The sequence below is a fragment of the Harmonia axyridis genome, chromosome 7, assembly GCF_914767665.1.
Source record: "Harmonia axyridis chromosome 7, icHarAxyr1.1, whole genome shotgun sequence".
NCBI lineage: Eukaryota > Metazoa > Arthropoda > Insecta > Coleoptera > Coccinellidae > Harmonia > Harmonia axyridis.
The window spans coordinates 2,729,919-2,747,982 of NC_059507.1; the positions used below are offsets into that span (position 1 = coordinate 2,729,919).

At 37.2% G+C, this 18,064-nt stretch overlaps 2 protein-coding genes and 1 non-coding gene across 4 annotated transcripts; 2 read left to right on the top strand and 1 right to left on the bottom strand.

Annotated features, from left to right (window-relative positions):
- Positions 1-448: 448 nt before the first annotated feature.
- LOC123685516 lies at positions 449-569 on the top strand. The gene has a single exon (XR_006748314.1). It is a non-coding gene; the product is annotated as a U5 spliceosomal RNA (small nuclear RNA).
- Positions 570-953: 384 nt separating this feature from the next.
- LOC123684667 (acyl-CoA:lysophosphatidylglycerol acyltransferase 1-like) lies at positions 954-3,956 on the bottom strand. Its single transcript, XM_045624006.1, has 5 exons — positions 3,736-3,956; positions 3,452-3,660; positions 1,856-2,070; positions 1,513-1,771; positions 954-1,363 (listed from the first exon to the last, which is right to left on the bottom strand). The coding sequence occupies exons 1-5, from the start codon at positions 3,741-3,743 to the stop codon at positions 975-977; spliced, it is 1,080 nt and encodes a 359-aa protein (XP_045479962.1). The 5' UTR covers positions 3,744-3,956; the 3' UTR covers positions 954-974.
- A 1,553-nt stretch (positions 3,957-5,509) lies between these two features.
- LOC123684445 lies at positions 5,510-18,046 on the top strand. 2 transcript variants are annotated; one of them, XM_045623715.1, is made up of 18 exons: positions 5,510-5,666; positions 5,768-5,948; positions 6,213-6,396; positions 6,831-7,068; positions 7,473-7,576; positions 7,847-8,055; positions 8,194-8,224; positions 8,282-8,385; positions 8,508-8,748; positions 10,362-10,512; positions 10,730-10,915; positions 11,440-11,627; positions 11,893-12,048; positions 12,204-12,260; positions 15,294-15,426; positions 17,362-17,460; positions 17,584-17,685; positions 17,890-18,046. In XM_045623715.1, exons 1-17 carry the CDS (start codon positions 5,595-5,597, stop codon positions 17,653-17,655), a joined length of 2,406 nt encoding a protein of 801 aa, XP_045479671.1. In that variant the 5' UTR covers positions 5,510-5,594; the 3' UTR covers positions 17,656-17,685; positions 17,890-18,046. The 2 variants fall into 2 exon arrangements, with proteins under 2 accessions (XP_045479671.1, XP_045479670.1); XM_045623714.1 differs by having other exon boundaries at positions 5,511-5,666; positions 17,584-17,665.
- The last annotated feature ends 18 nt before the right edge of the window (positions 18,047-18,064 follow it).

The following is an 18,064-nucleotide window of genomic DNA, read 5'->3' on the forward strand; positions in this document are numbered from 1 at the left end:
TCCAAAAATACAGAGGTTTTAACAAAATGATTAGCGCTCAATTATTATGTAACAATAAAAAACTGAGTTGCACAGTTACCGCCACCTAGTAGTGTAAAGCCTAAATGCGATAAACAGAAATCTATAAAGAATATTCTTTCTAGAATACTTTTTATCGCAGTTAGTCTACTCACTAGTAGGTGGCGCAACGCATTTGTTTCTTCCACGAGGCGCTAGATGGCACTTGATGGAAGTATTTAAGGTTTTTTTCAATAAATACGGTAAAATAAACGAGTAATTTGAATTTTGAGACTTCATATTTGAAGAATACTTCAATATTGTAATTTGGGCATCGAAATATATAGAATTCGTCAATATTTCATGAAGCAATAGCAATATAAGATCAACTGAATATAACTGGTTACTTTATACCCAATTGCAATAAGACCACAGTCAAATGGTTTAACAGTCACTCTGATCTCTCCTCAGGTGCGAATAAATCTTTCGCCTTTTACTAAAGATTTCCGTGGGGAGGGATAACTCTAATGAGTCTATAAGCAATTTTTGCAGGCTTAACTTTATGTTAAGCCATTTAGTCTAATAAATATTAATTCTATCTAAGGTTCTTAATAAGAATAGACCTACCTCTCCTCTTAGGAGAAGTATTTTATTAGTTATATATTTTCTCCCTCTCTTAAAGTTAGAAGTGACTGGTGAGTCTTGGATCAGGTTAGGTTAATATCTAAGAGGTCCGATCAATTTCAAATAGTTTAGTTAGTTGCGTATTGAAGGCTTTTAGCCAAATTCCCCACTGATTCAAAAAATTTGTATATGTATTAGAAAATCATATGCATCTTGGTTTGAGAATTGATAAAATACGTATCTTGTTCTTCATCATCTTTTTATTCAAACATGAAGTTCAGTTTCATAAATAGGTTTACTAATAATCTGCATAGACTGATCAAATAAGTAGATAATGAGAATAATTTTATTATTTATGAGGTGAAACAAACTCGGAATGCAGAAAGCAACACATTGTAAGAAATAATAGTGGCCATTATAAATATTAAATGTAGGGTACAATAGGCTGGGAAATCTTGTTTTACTGATCTTGGTTTTTGAGAGTTTGCTTCCAATGGAAACTCTCCAGTAGTGTAATAATTTTCCAGTATTCTCTCTTTTTCAACCCATCTGTTTAAAAGCCATTCAGAAAAACCTTCTTCAACTTGTGGTACTTCATCAATCGGATAAAGTCTGTAAAACACAACAATCTTGCAGGGCGGATGGTCACCAAATATTATACTTGACATTTTAAGTGGTTTTCCACTTGGATAGCCAATTGTGACATCCAAAATATACTTCAGATTATGTGTTTCACGGTTCTCTGAAACAAAAAAGATTCTGAAGAAATTGAAAGCTATTTAGTCAATATTTTTCAAAATAGAGCAATACAAAAAGACTTCGATTATCGCTTTTTTGAAATTTTGAGTTTCTATTCTATATTTCATTTCTATTTGGGAGTAGCACACATACCGCTGGAAGGAAGATCCAAATTCGATTTTCCAGCCTTCAACTCGTTCATGATTACTTTCAAAGCTCCTTCCCTTGGAATTGTTACATGCTCTAAATGCGGTAGACCATTCAGTTGGCCGTATTTCTGCGAGTTTGCTTTTCTCTTGCGCAAAAATCCACCTTCAGGAAAGATGACCAACCATTTTCTTTTCAAAGGTAGGTAGTATTTATGGATATGCTCAGCCAAGGCGCTTAACATTTCTGTTCTTTTAGCCTTTCCCTGAAAAAAAAAAAACGTGAACTCTTCAATATAAATTTCCGTAATAACTGAATTTCTGATGATGAGTTTAGTAAGAGAGTTTACCTGAAGTATGAAGAAATCTTTGCGTATCGATGACACGATACCAACTGTTGAGTATCTGATAAAATGGTCCATAATCCACATTATGTTTGGTATAATTTGATTCCAACCACCGAACGCACTCAAGAGCATTATGAAATCTGTTGGTGCTTGATGGTTAACCAAGACAAGTGTTCTTTCCTTCAAACATGGCCTTATATCGTCACCTGCCTCCAAGACTAGAAAAGAACTACGAAATATATTTTTTGGATTTTGTTATTATTGTAAAAAACAATGGTTATGCTTATTGTCAGAACTGTCAAGAGCTTTAGTTGTGTTAGAAGTAGTGAGTGAAAGCGGCTGAAAATGATCAAAATCTCAAACACCAGCTGGCAAGGCTATGGCATCCGTATTTTGGGATGTGCACGGTATATTGTAACGGGTGTTTTTTTCGAGGTCTATAACTTTAAGTTGGCATTACTGCTCAAGATGGCGACCGATTTAACAGCTGTCAAGTGATTTATTCTCAGTTTGGTTTGGCAATTCATCATGCCGTTGTTCCCGGTTTTCATAAGCGAATTTTGTTTAGCGATGAAGCGCACTTCTGGTTGAATGGCTACGTCAACAAACAAAACTGCCGCAATTGGAGTGGAGCTAATCCTCAAGTGTATGTCGAAACACCGTTATATCCGGAAAAACTGACTGTTTGGTGCGCTTTATGGGCTAGTGGAATCATTGGTCCGTACTTCTTCAAAAACGGAGCTGTGGTTCCAACAAAACGGCACAACAGGTCACACAGCTCGTGACACAATCGATTTATTGAAAGACACGTTTGGTGACCGCCTAATTTCACGTTTTGGACCTGTGAATTGGCCTCCAAGATCTTGTGATTTGACACCTCTAGACTACTTTCTGTGGGGCTATATAAAGTCATTGGTCTATGCGGATAAGCCACAAAGCCTTGACCATTTGGAAGACAACATTCGCCGTGTTATTGCCGATATACGGCCACAAATGTTGGAAAAAGTCATTGAAAATTGGACGTCCAGATTCGACTACATCCGAGCCAGCCGTGGCGGTCATATGCCAGAAATCATATTCAAAATGTAATGCCACAAGATTATCTTGCGGATAAATAAAATTCATGTCAATCGAATAATCCATCGTTGTTTTATTGCAATTTAAAATTCTATAGCTCTAAAAAAAACCCTTTATTACAAATCGGTATTGGATGGACTGAGTGCAGAAATTAAGAAAGACCGTCCTAAAATACAAAAGAAATCCACCCAGCTTTTTCTCCAGATATGGCCCCCAGTGATTATTGACTTTTAGCAGACTTCAAAAGATTGCTCCAGCATTTTCGAATTGCTGATTTGTTAAGTCGTTTGAAGAAAAAAAGGTCCTACGAACATATGTCCGGTGTTGCATATTCTCATACTACAAATAATATGCTTTTATTTTTATTATCCATGTGTGTATCAATTCCCAAATGTCAGCTAATGTGGGACATGTGTTTGGAAATAATAAAGCCAGGTGTAAAGTTTGTTGGAATTCTCGGAAGATAAGCTGATTTAATCTACAATTGCTATCAATAGGAAAATATATAAAGCAAATAATCACCTTCATATCCTGCCCATTCGTTCCACATCGTAATCATTTTCGTCAATCCAAACATCATCTCGCTTTCGATTTTATTGAATAAATCGCTGAATCCCAAAAGCTTCAATGGGTACAATATTACTATCCAAGACATATATGTGAGGAGATAAATGTGGTTCAGCATGATCAGACATGCTCTCAAACTTCCCTTTGCTACAAGGTAAAAATTTCTGAAACAAATATTCAAATTAAAAACAAATACTGTTATGTAAACGAAAGTTACGAAAGTAAATTTAAATACATACATTTCCATGTTTCAAAAACAACAATGGTATTTCCTAACTTTAGTGCATTGAAATGAATTACACGAGTTCTTATTCACTTATGAAATGTGAGAAAACTAATTGACTTTCTGTTTTCCATTTGAGTTGTGGTGAACATGAATTTGGTGAGGAAGTTAGATCAAAAATAAACCGCAATTGAGGATGATAAATACCTAGAGTGGCATTTGTGACAAATAAGTAACGAATAGACATGAAATTCCCTGATAAGTAGGTTTATCTCCTCGGGTGTGGGGATAAAACCTAAAGGAATAATGAACTACTCACTTAGACCAGAGAATTTTTTTCGATATAATTGCGGAAAATGTCATTCATTTCTCTGAAAACTTCAGTCTAGGTTTCAACATTTCCTTATCGTCTAATGACTCGATAGGCGCAGAAAAAACTATTGAAATATCTGTGCAATATTATTTTGATGAATATCCAACAGCGGGATTCGAACCCAGGATCAATCGTTCCAAAATCCTGATAAAAATTTTAAATATTCGAAATTTCAATAGTAAAGGGTGTTTTTTTTTAGAGCTATAGAACTATAAATTGCAATAAAACAACGATGGATTATTCGATTGACATGAATTTTATTTATCCGCAAGATAATATTGTGGCATTACATTTTAAATATGATTTCTGGCATATGACCGCCACGGCTGGCTCGGATGTAGTCCAACCTGGACGTCCAATTTTTATGACTTTTTCCAACATTTGTGGCCGTATATCGGCAATAACACGGCGAATGTTGTCTTCCAAATGGTCAAGGGTTTGTGGCTTATCCGCATATACCAATGACTTAACATAGCCCTACAAAAAGTAGTCTAGCGGTGTTAAATCACAAGATCTTGGAGGCCAATTCACAGGTCCAAAACGTGAAATTAGGCGGTCACCAAACGTGTCTTTCAATAAATCGATTGTGGCACGAGTTGTGTGACATGTTGCGCCGTCTTGTTAGAACCACAGCTCCTGGACATCATGGTTGTTCAATTCAGGAATGAAAAAGTTAGTAATCATGGCTCTATACCGATCACCATTGACTGTAACGTTCTGGCCATCATCGTTTTTGAAGAAGTACGGACCAATGATTCCACCAGCCCATTAAGCGCACCAAACAGTCAGTTTTTCTGGATGTAACGGTGTTTCGACATACACTTGAGGATAAGCTTCACTCCAAATGCGGCAGTTTTGTTTGTTGACGTAGCCATTCAACCAGAAGTGCGCTTCATCGCTAAACAAAATAAAATGGACGTAGTGCGCGATACGTATTCCGCACAGAACTATTATTTTCGAAATAAAATTGCACTATTTGCAAGCGTCGTTCAGGCGTGAGTCTATTCATGATGAATTGCCAAACCAAACTGAGAAGAAATCTCACTTGACAGCTGTTAAATCGGTCGCCATCTTGAACAGTAATGCCAAGTTATATACCTCGAAAAAAAAACACCCGTTATAACTGCTTTAGGACTTTACTCTCAAAGTATTATCGTATTCAGTATCATCGTAGCAATATGTTTTCTCAATATATTGGCTTTGTGTTGTTAGGTTTCCGGGAAATTTCTATTTAAGTTTATTCCTCAAGCTTAATATTGTTGAATATAATGAAACCAAAATTCAATTAATGTATATTGCGTATTACCCTGTATATAAACTATCTGTATTTTTCCTGTTTTGCAAGTTGAGCTGAATATTTTCGCCTTCTATTCAAAAAAAGTAACTTTTGGCACATTTTTGATTCGAGCATCGGCGAAAATATTTTACATCAAGTTCTTTGTTGACAATTTAAACTGTCATATCTTTTATAAAATTGACAATTTATTCAAAAGTCTTCTAAAATGGATACCCAATCTCAGGTTATCCTGATGACCTTGCCTCAAGTGATTGATGCTGCTCTAACAGGACCAGAGGTGAGTAGCACCAGGGTATAAAATTCCACTTCCTAATCTCTTTTATTCTTCATGTTGCTCCTGAATATACAGAGTTATTTACAGACATTTGTGAATTGTAGATGGGCATTGTCAGCTATCGATTACTGCACAACATTTTGCAAGTTATGTGCCAGCAGATGAATTTAGAGAACGTAAAGATGCAATATCAAGGAATGCAAGCCAACCAGATACAAAGTATATGGAACCCAGAGGTTAAGAGTAGACTGCCTTTAGTGACTGCATTCAAAAAGACGAAAGTTGGTGAGTAAATTTATAAGGCTCACTCAATATAAGCACATAACCAGTAACTCCAATCCTCTTCTCACTTGTCAATACCATTTCTGTCTTTGCTTTCGAAATGAGCTTTTCAACCTTGGTAATTACTCCTTAGAGATCTTATAAGGATATGTGAACACACAGACCGACATTTTTGAAACCATGGATTTTTTCATTTCTTCCTTTTAATTTGAATTGACAACATTTTTAGATTTACTCTATAGTCTATTACCTCATTATTTTTTTAAGGTGAAAAGGAAGGAGAGAGTATAATAGTGGTACCAGATGGTCCTTCAGAAAATTATCCGGTTATGACTATCGCCATCACCAACACTCAGCTGATGGACATGGATAAAAACATAAGAAACCTACAGAAGGAAGTTTCAGATTTGAGAGATCTTCCGTCTAACAAAGAATTGTTCAAGGCTATAAAGTGAGCTTAAGGTTGAATAATTCAAAGTAGATTATATATTATATATTGATATTATTGACACTCTACAATGAAGAATTTCATATGCATCATATAAAATAGGCACACAGAATTTCTGTATGAATTCATATTTATTGATTCATCTTTTGATATTCAGGTTTTTTCTTGTTCAAGCTCACTCAAACTTAGAAGGCGCATTATTCATGACATTTTCATGAAATTGATATGAAATTTTCAGTATATCAACCTATGTTCCAAATTTGATCTCAAAATCTCAAGAACTGTTAAAGCTACGAAGAAAGTAACAGAACTTTGAAACTTAAATGCTCTGTAAATATACATCTTTAACATCTTGATAATGACTTTTGGAACACACTGTTTGTTAGTCGTAGATAAACTCAATATCTCATTTGATGTACTCAAATATACAATTTTAGAGGTAAAACAGGAGAGGCTTCACCAATAGTGGAAATGTATCAGTTATTATCGGTTTCGAAGAGAATGGATGCAACTGAACAGGCTGTTACCAAGATCGCTAGCTTTGTAGAAGAGCTAGCAAAAAACGTTCAAAGTGAATCTTACCCGGTCGTGGGACAAGATTTCGAACCTAAGTCGCCTAGACCACAAGCACATCCGCAAGCAACTGGTAGTGGTGTTTCCACAGATAAGACGCAGGCAAGACCATTTATGAAATCTTTTGTTTTTAATTTTTCGATAACGCATACAAAAAAAAATTTTCTTCAACCAAGGTAACGTTTCTTGTTACAAGCCGATGAAAACCTTGATCGAATTGAAGGAATTAAGCTTTCAACTATTTGACTATGTCACTTATTCTCCATATGACCACCATAGTGATTACTGGCTGAATTGAGAAGTTAAAAAAATACTCTGCCAATCCAGCCAATTAGTCTTCTACTGTATGATTTTCGTTCTTATGATACTATCTATATTCGAGAAGTTCTAATCAAGATAATTTCAATATACAAATGAACTGCAATTACTCTAAAACAATAACAACCCGCTTAATTTATCTGAACGAGCTAAAACTCATTTATTCTGAAGGACTTTCAATTTTTCAGGTCTCAACAGAAAGAGTGAAAGAGAAACCACCCAGCATCTTGAGAATTAAGGATGATTCAACTCCCGACGTTGGACATGTGAAGAAAGCCCCATCAGCAGTAGAGTGAGTTTCGTAAAAGTATAAATATTTGATGATATCTTCTAATTCAGCACTTTTCCTATTTGATAAAAATGTATCGAAGATGGAGCAGTTAGAAAGTTGTCTTAGACTTTTGATATTCACTTCAACCATAACTTATCATTCGGTGACTTTGCCTTACAAACTTCATTGCACTTTAGCAATAAACTGCTTCAATTTTGATTGAAAACGTAGTTGTTAAGTAGTTACGATATTATCAAGATTATTCTTCTACAAGATTTTATTGTACATCAGTCCCTACAGTACTTCCAAGACATCAGATATAGCAGCTCCTGGAAAATTAGTAGCTTCCCTATCGAAGACAGAGAACTTAGATCAACCGGTGGTTACGGTAAAAGAAAATATTTCACAAGAAGGATTCACAGAAAAAAAGCCTCATTCCCCTCCGAGGAAGGACGTCAAAGCAGATTCACCGCCAAAGCGCATCTCCAAAGTTCCATCAAGTAAGTTTCAAAGATTTCTCGATGAATTTTTGTTAGTGTTATATTACATACGTGATTTTACTGATTTAAAATCAGATATTTAGTTTCGGGAAGAGATAAACCATCATTAGAGTTGATTGAAATTGATTTTTGTTCCAGGTTTAGCGATTCCGGAGTCCAAGCTGACACAGTAAGAAATTTTTTGTAGCGGAATATCTGAATGATAAAGTAAAATGGGATATTTCAGCATTCGGGGCAACATTTCAAGTACCCATATGATGGGATTACTTCAAGAAGAGGTGAAAAATTTGAGGTCGATTGTGGAACATTTGTGTAGCAAGTTGGAATCAGGTAAACAGCGAAGCTAAATAGGATATAATGCTGAAGATTTGCAAGACCGAATTTGTTCATAGTCATGATCCAATCAATTCTCATATGTAATAAAAACTCTTCTAACTTAATGAAAATACTAGGTGCACCTCAACTCACTCCTATTGCTGGAACTGTATCGCCAGCAAAAACAAGTACTGGACAGTCTACGAAGTCTTCTGTTGACGAACACAGAGTGGCTCAAGTTGAAGCTAAGGTGAATCAGTGTATCATCCAGATAAACAAGATGGATTCGGCCTTTAGCACATCCTACAGTGGTATCACGAACCGTATAGCAGATATGGAGAGCTCGCTGAAGATACTGTCTAACAAAGCACTCCAAGAGTAAGTACTAACCATTACTCCATGTCTGGGCAGATATTATCCCTGAATATGGAGTCTTCCGAAAAATGCTTAAAAAGAAGGCTTACGTGGTCATCTTTACGAAAATATTCACCTGGACTATTTTGAATGGGTCACCCAATGCAGTATTGGAAGATATGTCTTGATCTTGTAGATATCCTTATACGAGGAACATAGATGAAATCCTATTAGTTTAAGTAAATATAGTACAGTCATTTGGACTCCCTTATTATTATCATTATTATTATTTGAACTGGGGTCGTTTTGGTTCGGTAAGCCTTCCGGGAACTGTGACCATGCAGATCTTCTGTTCACTACCCTACTCATTCATAGAAACCCAGGGAAGTCGTCAACGACGTTTATAAAATTGACAACCTCCTTAGGGGCCTTGGCCGTTACCTTTTTGGTATCCAGGACCGGCTTACCCATGTGAATGGTTCTTAGGCCAGCCAGCTCCGGACACTTGCATATTAAGTGTTCGGCTGTTTCTGCTTCCGTTCCACAGAGCCTGCAAATCTCGTCTGCTGACTTTCCCATACGGTACAAATGATATTTGTATGGACAGTGCCCCGTCAGCAGTCCACCATCACCGAAGCTCGGCTCGCGACAGCTTCAGGAGCTTTTTGACGTAGGTAGGTGAAATCTTCACGAATTTCTTTGCCTGAACAAGTCTAGAAGTGTGAGTCCAGTGGATTGTCCTATTGTTCAACTCCCATAGCTGGACCGCAGCTTTATATTGGTCTTTTCCTATCCCACAGAAATGCTCAGGTCCAGCAGGTCTTAACCTTGATGCACTTTTTGCAAGTTCATCCGCTCTTTCATTTCCTTCAACCCCACAGTGCCCTGGAACCCATAGTAGAGTCACCTTTTTTCCTCTGGCCAGTTGCTTTATGGTGTTACGGCACTCCCAAGTCAGCAAAGACCCCTGACAACACGATTCCAGAGATCTCAGCATGGTTTGGCTGTCCGCGGTGATATAGATATGCGCCCCCTTGAGGTTCATTTTGAGACACTCCTGGGCGCATACATAAACAGCCATTATCTCGGTCTGTAGAATCAAGGGCTCACTTCCCAGGGCTTCAGAAATTCTCAGTTTTGGTCCATATATCCCAATGCCGGTGCCCTTCTCTGTTTTTGATCCATCTGTGAACCATGTGGATGACTTTTTGTCCAGACGACTTAAGAGACTTATTGCACTAGGACGTTCATTTATAACCGTTTCAAAAGGCGTTTCAAAATCGTAGGTGGTTGGCATAAGATCTGATGGTTTTGCGACTAGATTGAATCTAGTTGATTCAGTATCCTCATATGTCCAACCCAGTTTCCAGGAAGGAGCTTTCCATTAAGGGAAATTCTTATTGCTTCTGGCAGGCTACATTTCCTCACATGTAGGTGTAAGGGAGGCAGGTCTAGTATGACCTCCAGCGCTGCCGTGAAAGCTGTGCGCATAGCTCCTGTTTGGACTCCCTTTCCAATGTTGCTTTGAGTTTATCTCTTTTTGGAGCTCGTCAATATCTCATCACCTAGCATCGATGACAAACAAACGAAAACAGAGGCTATTTGATTCAATAATTCTTCTCTATATTTATTTGCAGTACGGGCAAAGCCGACCTAGAAGAACAGATGATGCAGAACATGTCTACCATCAACGATAAAGTCCTGGAGCTAGAGGGTATATCTACGAAGCTGTCGGAAGCTGTTTCCCTTCTTCTCGATGAGAACAACTCCAAGCAGAATAAGATTATGGTGAGTATGATCCATAGATTACTCAACGTACTCTTGAGTCAAGTGAAGACTTGGGTCTTAAGGCTTTCAAGGGTCAGTTAACACAAAGAATTCAAGTCGCTTAATCATCAGCAAAGTCTATATATTCGCTGATCTCTTATTGGAAAACCTGTGCAACCCAAAAAATGAATTTCTATAATCTGCAGACCGGGTCAATCTATTATTGAAAATTTTTTAGAACATTTTGGACGACATCGATTTCCTGAAATCAGATAAGGTTGGACGAGAGGAGTTCACTGAAGCTCTAGCTGAGAAGGTCGATATTTGCATGATCAACAGGAAGGTTTCGCACGATCAGTTCAATGCCACCTGCGACGATCTATCCAAGGGAATAGAAGAGGCTCTTGTGAGGCTGATGGAACAGGTGAAGTAATAGATATTCGTTTTTGAGCAATAGTAATCTGTGGTGCTGATCTGGTCCGACCGTAAACACTATAACCGAAGCAACCTAAAAACTGAGTTGAGTTCGTTAAAGGAAGAATCCTTCTAGCTCTAGGGAATTTTGTTTTTTTTTTGTAATTCCAAAAATTACTATTTCAATAAAAATAAAATGTTGATTTTAGAAGTGAAATGATAGTTGCAAGCTTCATGCAAATTTTAATATTGATCGCATTAGCAGAACCAGAGAAAATTCAAAAAGAATATCGAAAAATCTATTTCCCAATATAAATATAACAATGAGAAGAGATAACATTCAAAATGTTGCAGTCATTTGAACAATTCCAATATCTCTTTGAGGAAAGGAGGTTACAAGTAGTAGTGTTCGAATTGAATCAGTCTAGATTAACCAAATTCTGAGTTAGTATTCTGTAGAAAACAAAAGCTGTGTATTCTCTTGGATTTATTTTTGGGTATAATGATCGAATTCATACTCATAATTCGTTTCAGGAAGATCTTTGGCATGTGGCGCTCAAAGAAATACAAGAAGAAATAAACGAGAAACTAGGAAAAGATGATCTGTCACCTCTGAAGGAATTCGTGGTAGATAAACTGAAAGGATTACAACAGAAAGTGAAGACTTTGGCAAAGATAAAGCGGGAACAAGAGGCTGCTGCCACAAAGAGCAAATTCCTCAAGTATGTGGAAAATTCACGATGAAAACATAATACATAATAAAGCATTGAGGTTTTCTGAGAAAAGAGATACAAATCGGAATTCTTTTCTGTTCTTATTGGGCCAGTCTGTATATTCTTTTTAGTGTTAAATATCTTCATAAGGCTGTTTTCTAACGAATGTGCAAGACCTGAACATCAAGAGAATTCCATATCGAACACCCATGTTGTCGAAGAAGTTTTTTTCATGATGACATAATAATATTCAATGGGAATGTCTTTATTTCAGGAACGTGCAGTGCATTTCCTGCGATCAGGAGGTCATGATGAGGAAGAAACTAGACGAGGCTGTAAATTATCCAGGAGCACCAGTATTTCCACCAAACAAGAACATCGCTCCATATTTGGCGTACGAATTGGACCAGTTGAGGCGACAACAACGACAGTGAGTTCATTATGTTTTTGGAGCTCTCGTTATCCCAAACGATGGCCCTATCATTATTATATCCTTTCCCTGATAATTTCAACATATCCTCTGAAACCCCTTATGGTGACCTATGTAGCTTTTATGCTAAAGTGCAATATTTTTCTTTTTTCCAGAACTCAATATGGCCGAAATCTGCATCATTTTGAATCGGCGACTAGAGAAGAAAAAGGGTGAGCTATAATGTCATTAATCATAACAAGATATACATGAAAGAGTGTCAAAGAAATAACGGTAATTGGTCAATGAAGCGTCAGTTGTGTGTTACTAATCCAAATACACTGAGCAAAAAAATTAACGCACATTCTGTAAATCTCAATTTTAATGAAAGTTAACTCTACATTGACTTTATAACTTATTTTTTATGTTCTCTCGGAAAGGTTTTGAACGCAACAAGACACATTAAATGGAAGAAAAATTCAGGATTCCACCGAATCTTATGTGAAAGAAGAGGAATAAACAATTTTTAAAATACTGGAATGCTGATAAGTGATTTAATACTTGGTATTTCCACCCCTTGCGTTAATTACAGCTCGGCAACGACGGTTCATACTCAAAATGAGTGATCTTAAAATGTGCTGATCTAATCCTTCCCAGATTCCTCTGAGTTGAATTCCTAAGTCATTAAGAGTAGCTGGATGATTTTCTGAACTTCTCAGCCTTCTATTGAGATTGTCCCAAACCGGCTCAATCGGGAATTGAGATCTGGACTTCTTGCTGGCCATTCCATTCGAGAGACTTCAACCTCTTCAAGGTACTCCTGAACGATGCGCGCACGATGGGGTCTGGCATTATCGTCCATAAAAATGAAATTTTCACCAATGTATGGGGCAAATGGCACTACATGCTCTTCAAGAATGTTCCTTATATACCTATCAGCATTCATAGCTCCATTATCAACGTCCACTGGGTCTGTGCGAGCAGTCAAATATATTCCACCCCATACCATAATCGATCCTGCCCCGAAACCAGTAGTATTCAGGAAATTGCACTGAGCATATCTTTCATGTGGACGTCTGTATACAAAGGAACGTCGATCACAATGGTAGAGGCAGAATCTAGACTCATCTGTGAAGAGAACTCTTTCCCAATCAGCCTCTTCCCAATGGATATGCTCTCTCGCAAAATCCAAACGCGCCCTTCGATGGGCTGGGGTAAGAGCTGGGCCTCTTGCCGCGACACGAGGCCTTAAATCATATTTTCTGAGGCGATTTCTTATTGTCTGAGTGCTAATTTGCACCCCATGAGTTTGCTCAAGCTGGTTTTGGAGGAGGCGAGCGGTTGCAAACCGTTGTCTCAACGAAGAAACTTTCAAGTAACGTTCTTGAATGGCAGTTGTTACCCGTGGTCTACCCTGTCTTGATCTTCGGACATTCATACCTGTTTCTCTGAATCGCTGCAACATTCTGGACACACTTGTATGGGAAACTCCAAACCTTTCTGCAATTCTTGTATATGTCCACCCTTCTTCTCGCAAAACTACCGCTTGGGCACATTCTTCTTGGGTCAAATTGCGTGTTTCGCGTTGCATAGCGATCGAGTGTAGAAAATCAAACGAAAGAAAAACTATTGATCACTAGAATTGATCGAGAACAACTGATTTCAGAATGGTGCCAATACATTCAAAATCTGATAATCTCATCTTTTTTATTCCTGCTGGGAAAAACATCTGTATTGAAGAAAAACGTTGAAAGTGGATAACATATGCATGCATAATTCTGATAAAAATAATTATCATTGAGAACACCTTCAGTTGTAGAATAAATTTGAGATTTCCATAATATGCGTTAATTTTTTTGCGCAGTGTATTTGATATCAGCTTTAAAATAGGACGTCACCGAAACAATAATATTACAAAAACTAGAAATGGAATCATCAGAACATTTCTCGAACGCTCTGTCAATAATCACTAGACCCAATCATGCCCAAAACGCTCTTTCAGGAATATTCTATAGGCCCAGTGGCCTACAATATTATGACATCTAATTTCTACTTAATGCTCCTAGCATTATTCGATGATGCTATCAAATTCGATAATAATTTTCACTAAATTACTTTGTACTGATATGTAATCTTTGTGAAACTCGACTATGTAATGGACTTCGATGTTTCCATCCTTGGTGAACATGATGTAGTCTAATATAGGGTTAGAGCCATGTAATCTTTATGCCATGAAGATATTATGCTGTCTCTTGATTTTCAGGATGGTTCAAGCGGTAAATGAAGGAAAAATCAATTTTGAAAAAAAGTAATCAGTTCCAGAATACTTTTATATCCATGATAAGTTTCATTTTCGGGGAAGATTTTGAATGGAATAGATCTATGAATGAGTACAAGACTGAACATTAATATTTTCCTCAATTTTTTTTTCAATTTTGAAGCAATTTTTATAAGAAATACATGGCATTGCGAAGACGAACTAACTTATTTCAGAATGGCTTCCGTTGGCAGTATGTATTTCGTGCATTTACATAACAACGAGCTTTCAAAGGGCCGATTTCATTGGTCTATCACCTAGCATTTTGCACAGTCTGAACTCTGTGAAATCGATTTTTCAGAATCTATTTAGTTTCGGATAGATTAACGAAAATCTATCTAACCTTTTCGTGATAATTCACTTGATCCATTTTTATATAACAAATATTGCTCGCAAAATACATTCCAGATGATCCTGAACATCTGTGTCTGTCGGTGTGTCCGCACATCCCTGTAACCTACTTAACCTCTACATTTCTCAACCGATCTCGATGAAATTTCGTGTGGTTATTCAGTTTGGGCCGTGGATGATCCTATAAAAAATTCATCTAAACCAGATAAATGATTCACGTTGAGTATGCGCAAACGTGAAAGTCCCGGTATATCCACATTTCGCGTTCCACCAGTTCGATGTATATGCAAAAATTCCAGTTCTTTCGGACGATGAATAAAACTAAATACAAAAGAAATTGAAATGAATAAAAAATGCACCGGAGGGTTGCAACAGATTCACCCTGGAGTGCTGATTTTTTAGGAGCTGTGGTACATCAATTGGCAGAGTTTATTGTTCTGCTTTATTCCCTCTATTCCAATGGAATTTAGTCCATGTCGTTCTGGAAATGACCGATTTTCGGGATACGTAACTTGTTTACGCCTGCGGCTGAAATTAGTACAGTTTCCCATAAAAAAAAAGAGTCAGAAGTTTTTTTTTAATATCGTTTATTTTCCAGTGTTGTGAATCGATATTGCGGCGGTGCTCACACAATAACAACTCCACAACAAAGGGTCACCAGAGTCGGGAATTTCGATGAGCAGTGGGGCCCGAAAGTTATACGGGTGGAGAAGGAAAATTATCAAAGCCAGGTAATCAATTTTTTACTTGGTTAAATATTAGCATTTCAAAAAAATATTTTTTTTCAATATCTTTTGAACGAAAATAAATCGGACCTATTATTATTATTTGAACTGGGGTCGTTTTGGTTCGGTAAGCCTTCCGGGAACTGCGACCATGCAGATCTTTTGTTCACCACCCTACTCATTCATAGAAACCCAGGGAGGTCGTCAACGACGTTAATAAAATTGACAACCTCCTTAGGGGCCTTGGCCGTTACCTCTCTGGTATCCAGGACCGGCTTACCCTTGTGAATGGTTCTTAGGCCAGCCAGCTCCGGACACTTGCATAACAAGTGTTCGGCTGTTTCTGCTTCCGATCCACAGAGCCTGCAAATCTCGTCTGCTGAATTTCCCATACGGTACAAATGATGTTTGTACCGACAGTGCCCCGTCAGCAGTCCCACAATCACCCGAACCTCGGCTCGTGACAGCTTCAGGAGCTTTTTGTCGTAGGTAGGTGAAATCTTCACGAATTTCTTTGCCTGAACAAGTCTAGGAGTGTTAGTCCAGTGGATTGACCTACTGTTCAACTCCCATAGATGGACCGCAGCTTTATATTGGTCTTTTCCTATCCCACAGAAAGGCTCAGGTCCAGCAGGTCTTAACCTTGATACACTTTCTGCAAGTTCATCCGCTCTTTCATTTCCTTCAATCCCACAGTGCCCTGGTACCCATAGTAGAGTCACCTTATTTTCTCTGGCCAGTTGCTTTATGGTGTTACGGCACTCCCAAGTCAGTAGAGACCCCTGGCAACACGATTCCAGGGATCTCAGCGTGGTTTGGCTGTCCGTGGTGATGTAGATATGCGCCCCCTTGAGGTTCATTTTGAGAAACTCTGGGCGCATACATAAACAGCAATCGGACCTATGTTTATTGGAAAAATATATTCAAAACCAGAGCAGCACTCATTCGTCAATTTTGTCATAAAGCTTGTAGAACACCCCGTATAAAAGTATGAAGTTATTTTCCGTTTCATTTTGAATTGCGTTTCATTTTTTTTGAATAACAACTAGGGATTCACAGCTTGGCTTGATTTTCAAGCTACTTGGCTTGAGCTTGACTTGATTTCAAGTCAACTAGTAGTTTTTCAATCTCAAGACAAGTATTTATTTATTAAGTACTAGAATCATACCGAGCTACTTGATTTAGAGCAGTTTTATTGTGTAGTGTCATATCAATAAAAAAATGATTAAATGAGAAGGAACCTTGCAAAAAACGTGTTTATTTATTAAACTTTTCGTATATAAGAACCAAAAATATCAACCTTTTCGAAATGGAAACATAAATTAAATCACAATAAATCATAACAAAATAATAAAAAATTAAGTTTCGTAATATTGAGAAACCTCTAGGCCTTGTTAGATTTCATAATTTTCCATCCAGGATCTAAGACACATGAGGCATCTTTTAGATTTATCGCCTAACCTATTGCGGGTTTTTGTAACTGCAAGGGCAGCTATGGAAAATTGTCTTTCAACAGGAGCTGAAGATGCTGGCGTTGATAAAAAATCCTTGGCCAAGTTCGGCCAAGTTTGGAAAGATATTTCTGAAACCAACAAAATGTACCAATATATTTCATAGAAATGCGAGATAACTACTAATAAAGTCACACTGGCGAATGCTTCAGTCTCTCTGCGCTAGAAGAATTCCCTTATTTAGTCTAAGCGCGCATGAGATTGCAGAAATATATGCCGTGCGACGTGTGCATATCAAGCTCAAGTGATATCAAGTAGCTTGATATCAAGTCAAGCAATAAATACCTGAAATCAAGTCAAGTCAAGCTCAAGTATGTAATTTTTCACGAGCTTGATTTTTTCAAGTCAAGTAGTTGGTTAAAATGTCAAGCTGCTTGGCCCTAATCATAATATTTGACATATTTCTCAGTTAAGTTTTTTATTTTCACAGTCTGATAGAAACTTGACAATCAAAAGCCCCAGGGATTCTCTTACTGTGAGGAGGAGTTCAGTCAAATTCGAGTTGGCAGAAAAGGATGAAGGAAATCAGGTAAACAGCTGTCTAGTTGACTTTGTGTACCTATGATTTTTCATAGAATAGTTTGTACTTTATTCATGTATAAGTAAATTTAATTGGTTTTTATGAATCGATTCGTTTTCAACTTCTTTCAAGGCAAAGAGGAAATCTAGCGACAAAACAGTTCAAGAGAATAAGGAAGTTCAAGAGAACAAGGAAAAGAAATAGAAGACAACCAGTGAGTGGTAAAAAATTATGGTAATTTTTGTGCACCTGAAGATTCAAATCCAATATGACTTGGTCCATCGATTATCGAATTGTTTGTGGGTGATGAATTTTTTAATAATTCAATTTCTCCTCAATAATCAACTTAGACAACTCCGATACTCATAGTAGCTTCTCAATTCTCAGAACAACTATGTGATGTAAAAACTCTTTTTATTGATACTCAATCTTTTTCAGGGTCAGCCAATCTACTGATGAAATCGAGGACTTTTGTCAATTTGAAGTTATTCATTTACTTTTAGTTTTTAAGTGTACTTTTTTATGATTCTGTGTTTTTTACGATTTTTTTGAATTTTTCATATTTTTATTCGAATAAATATTTTTTATTGAGGGATTGATTTTATGTTCCTAA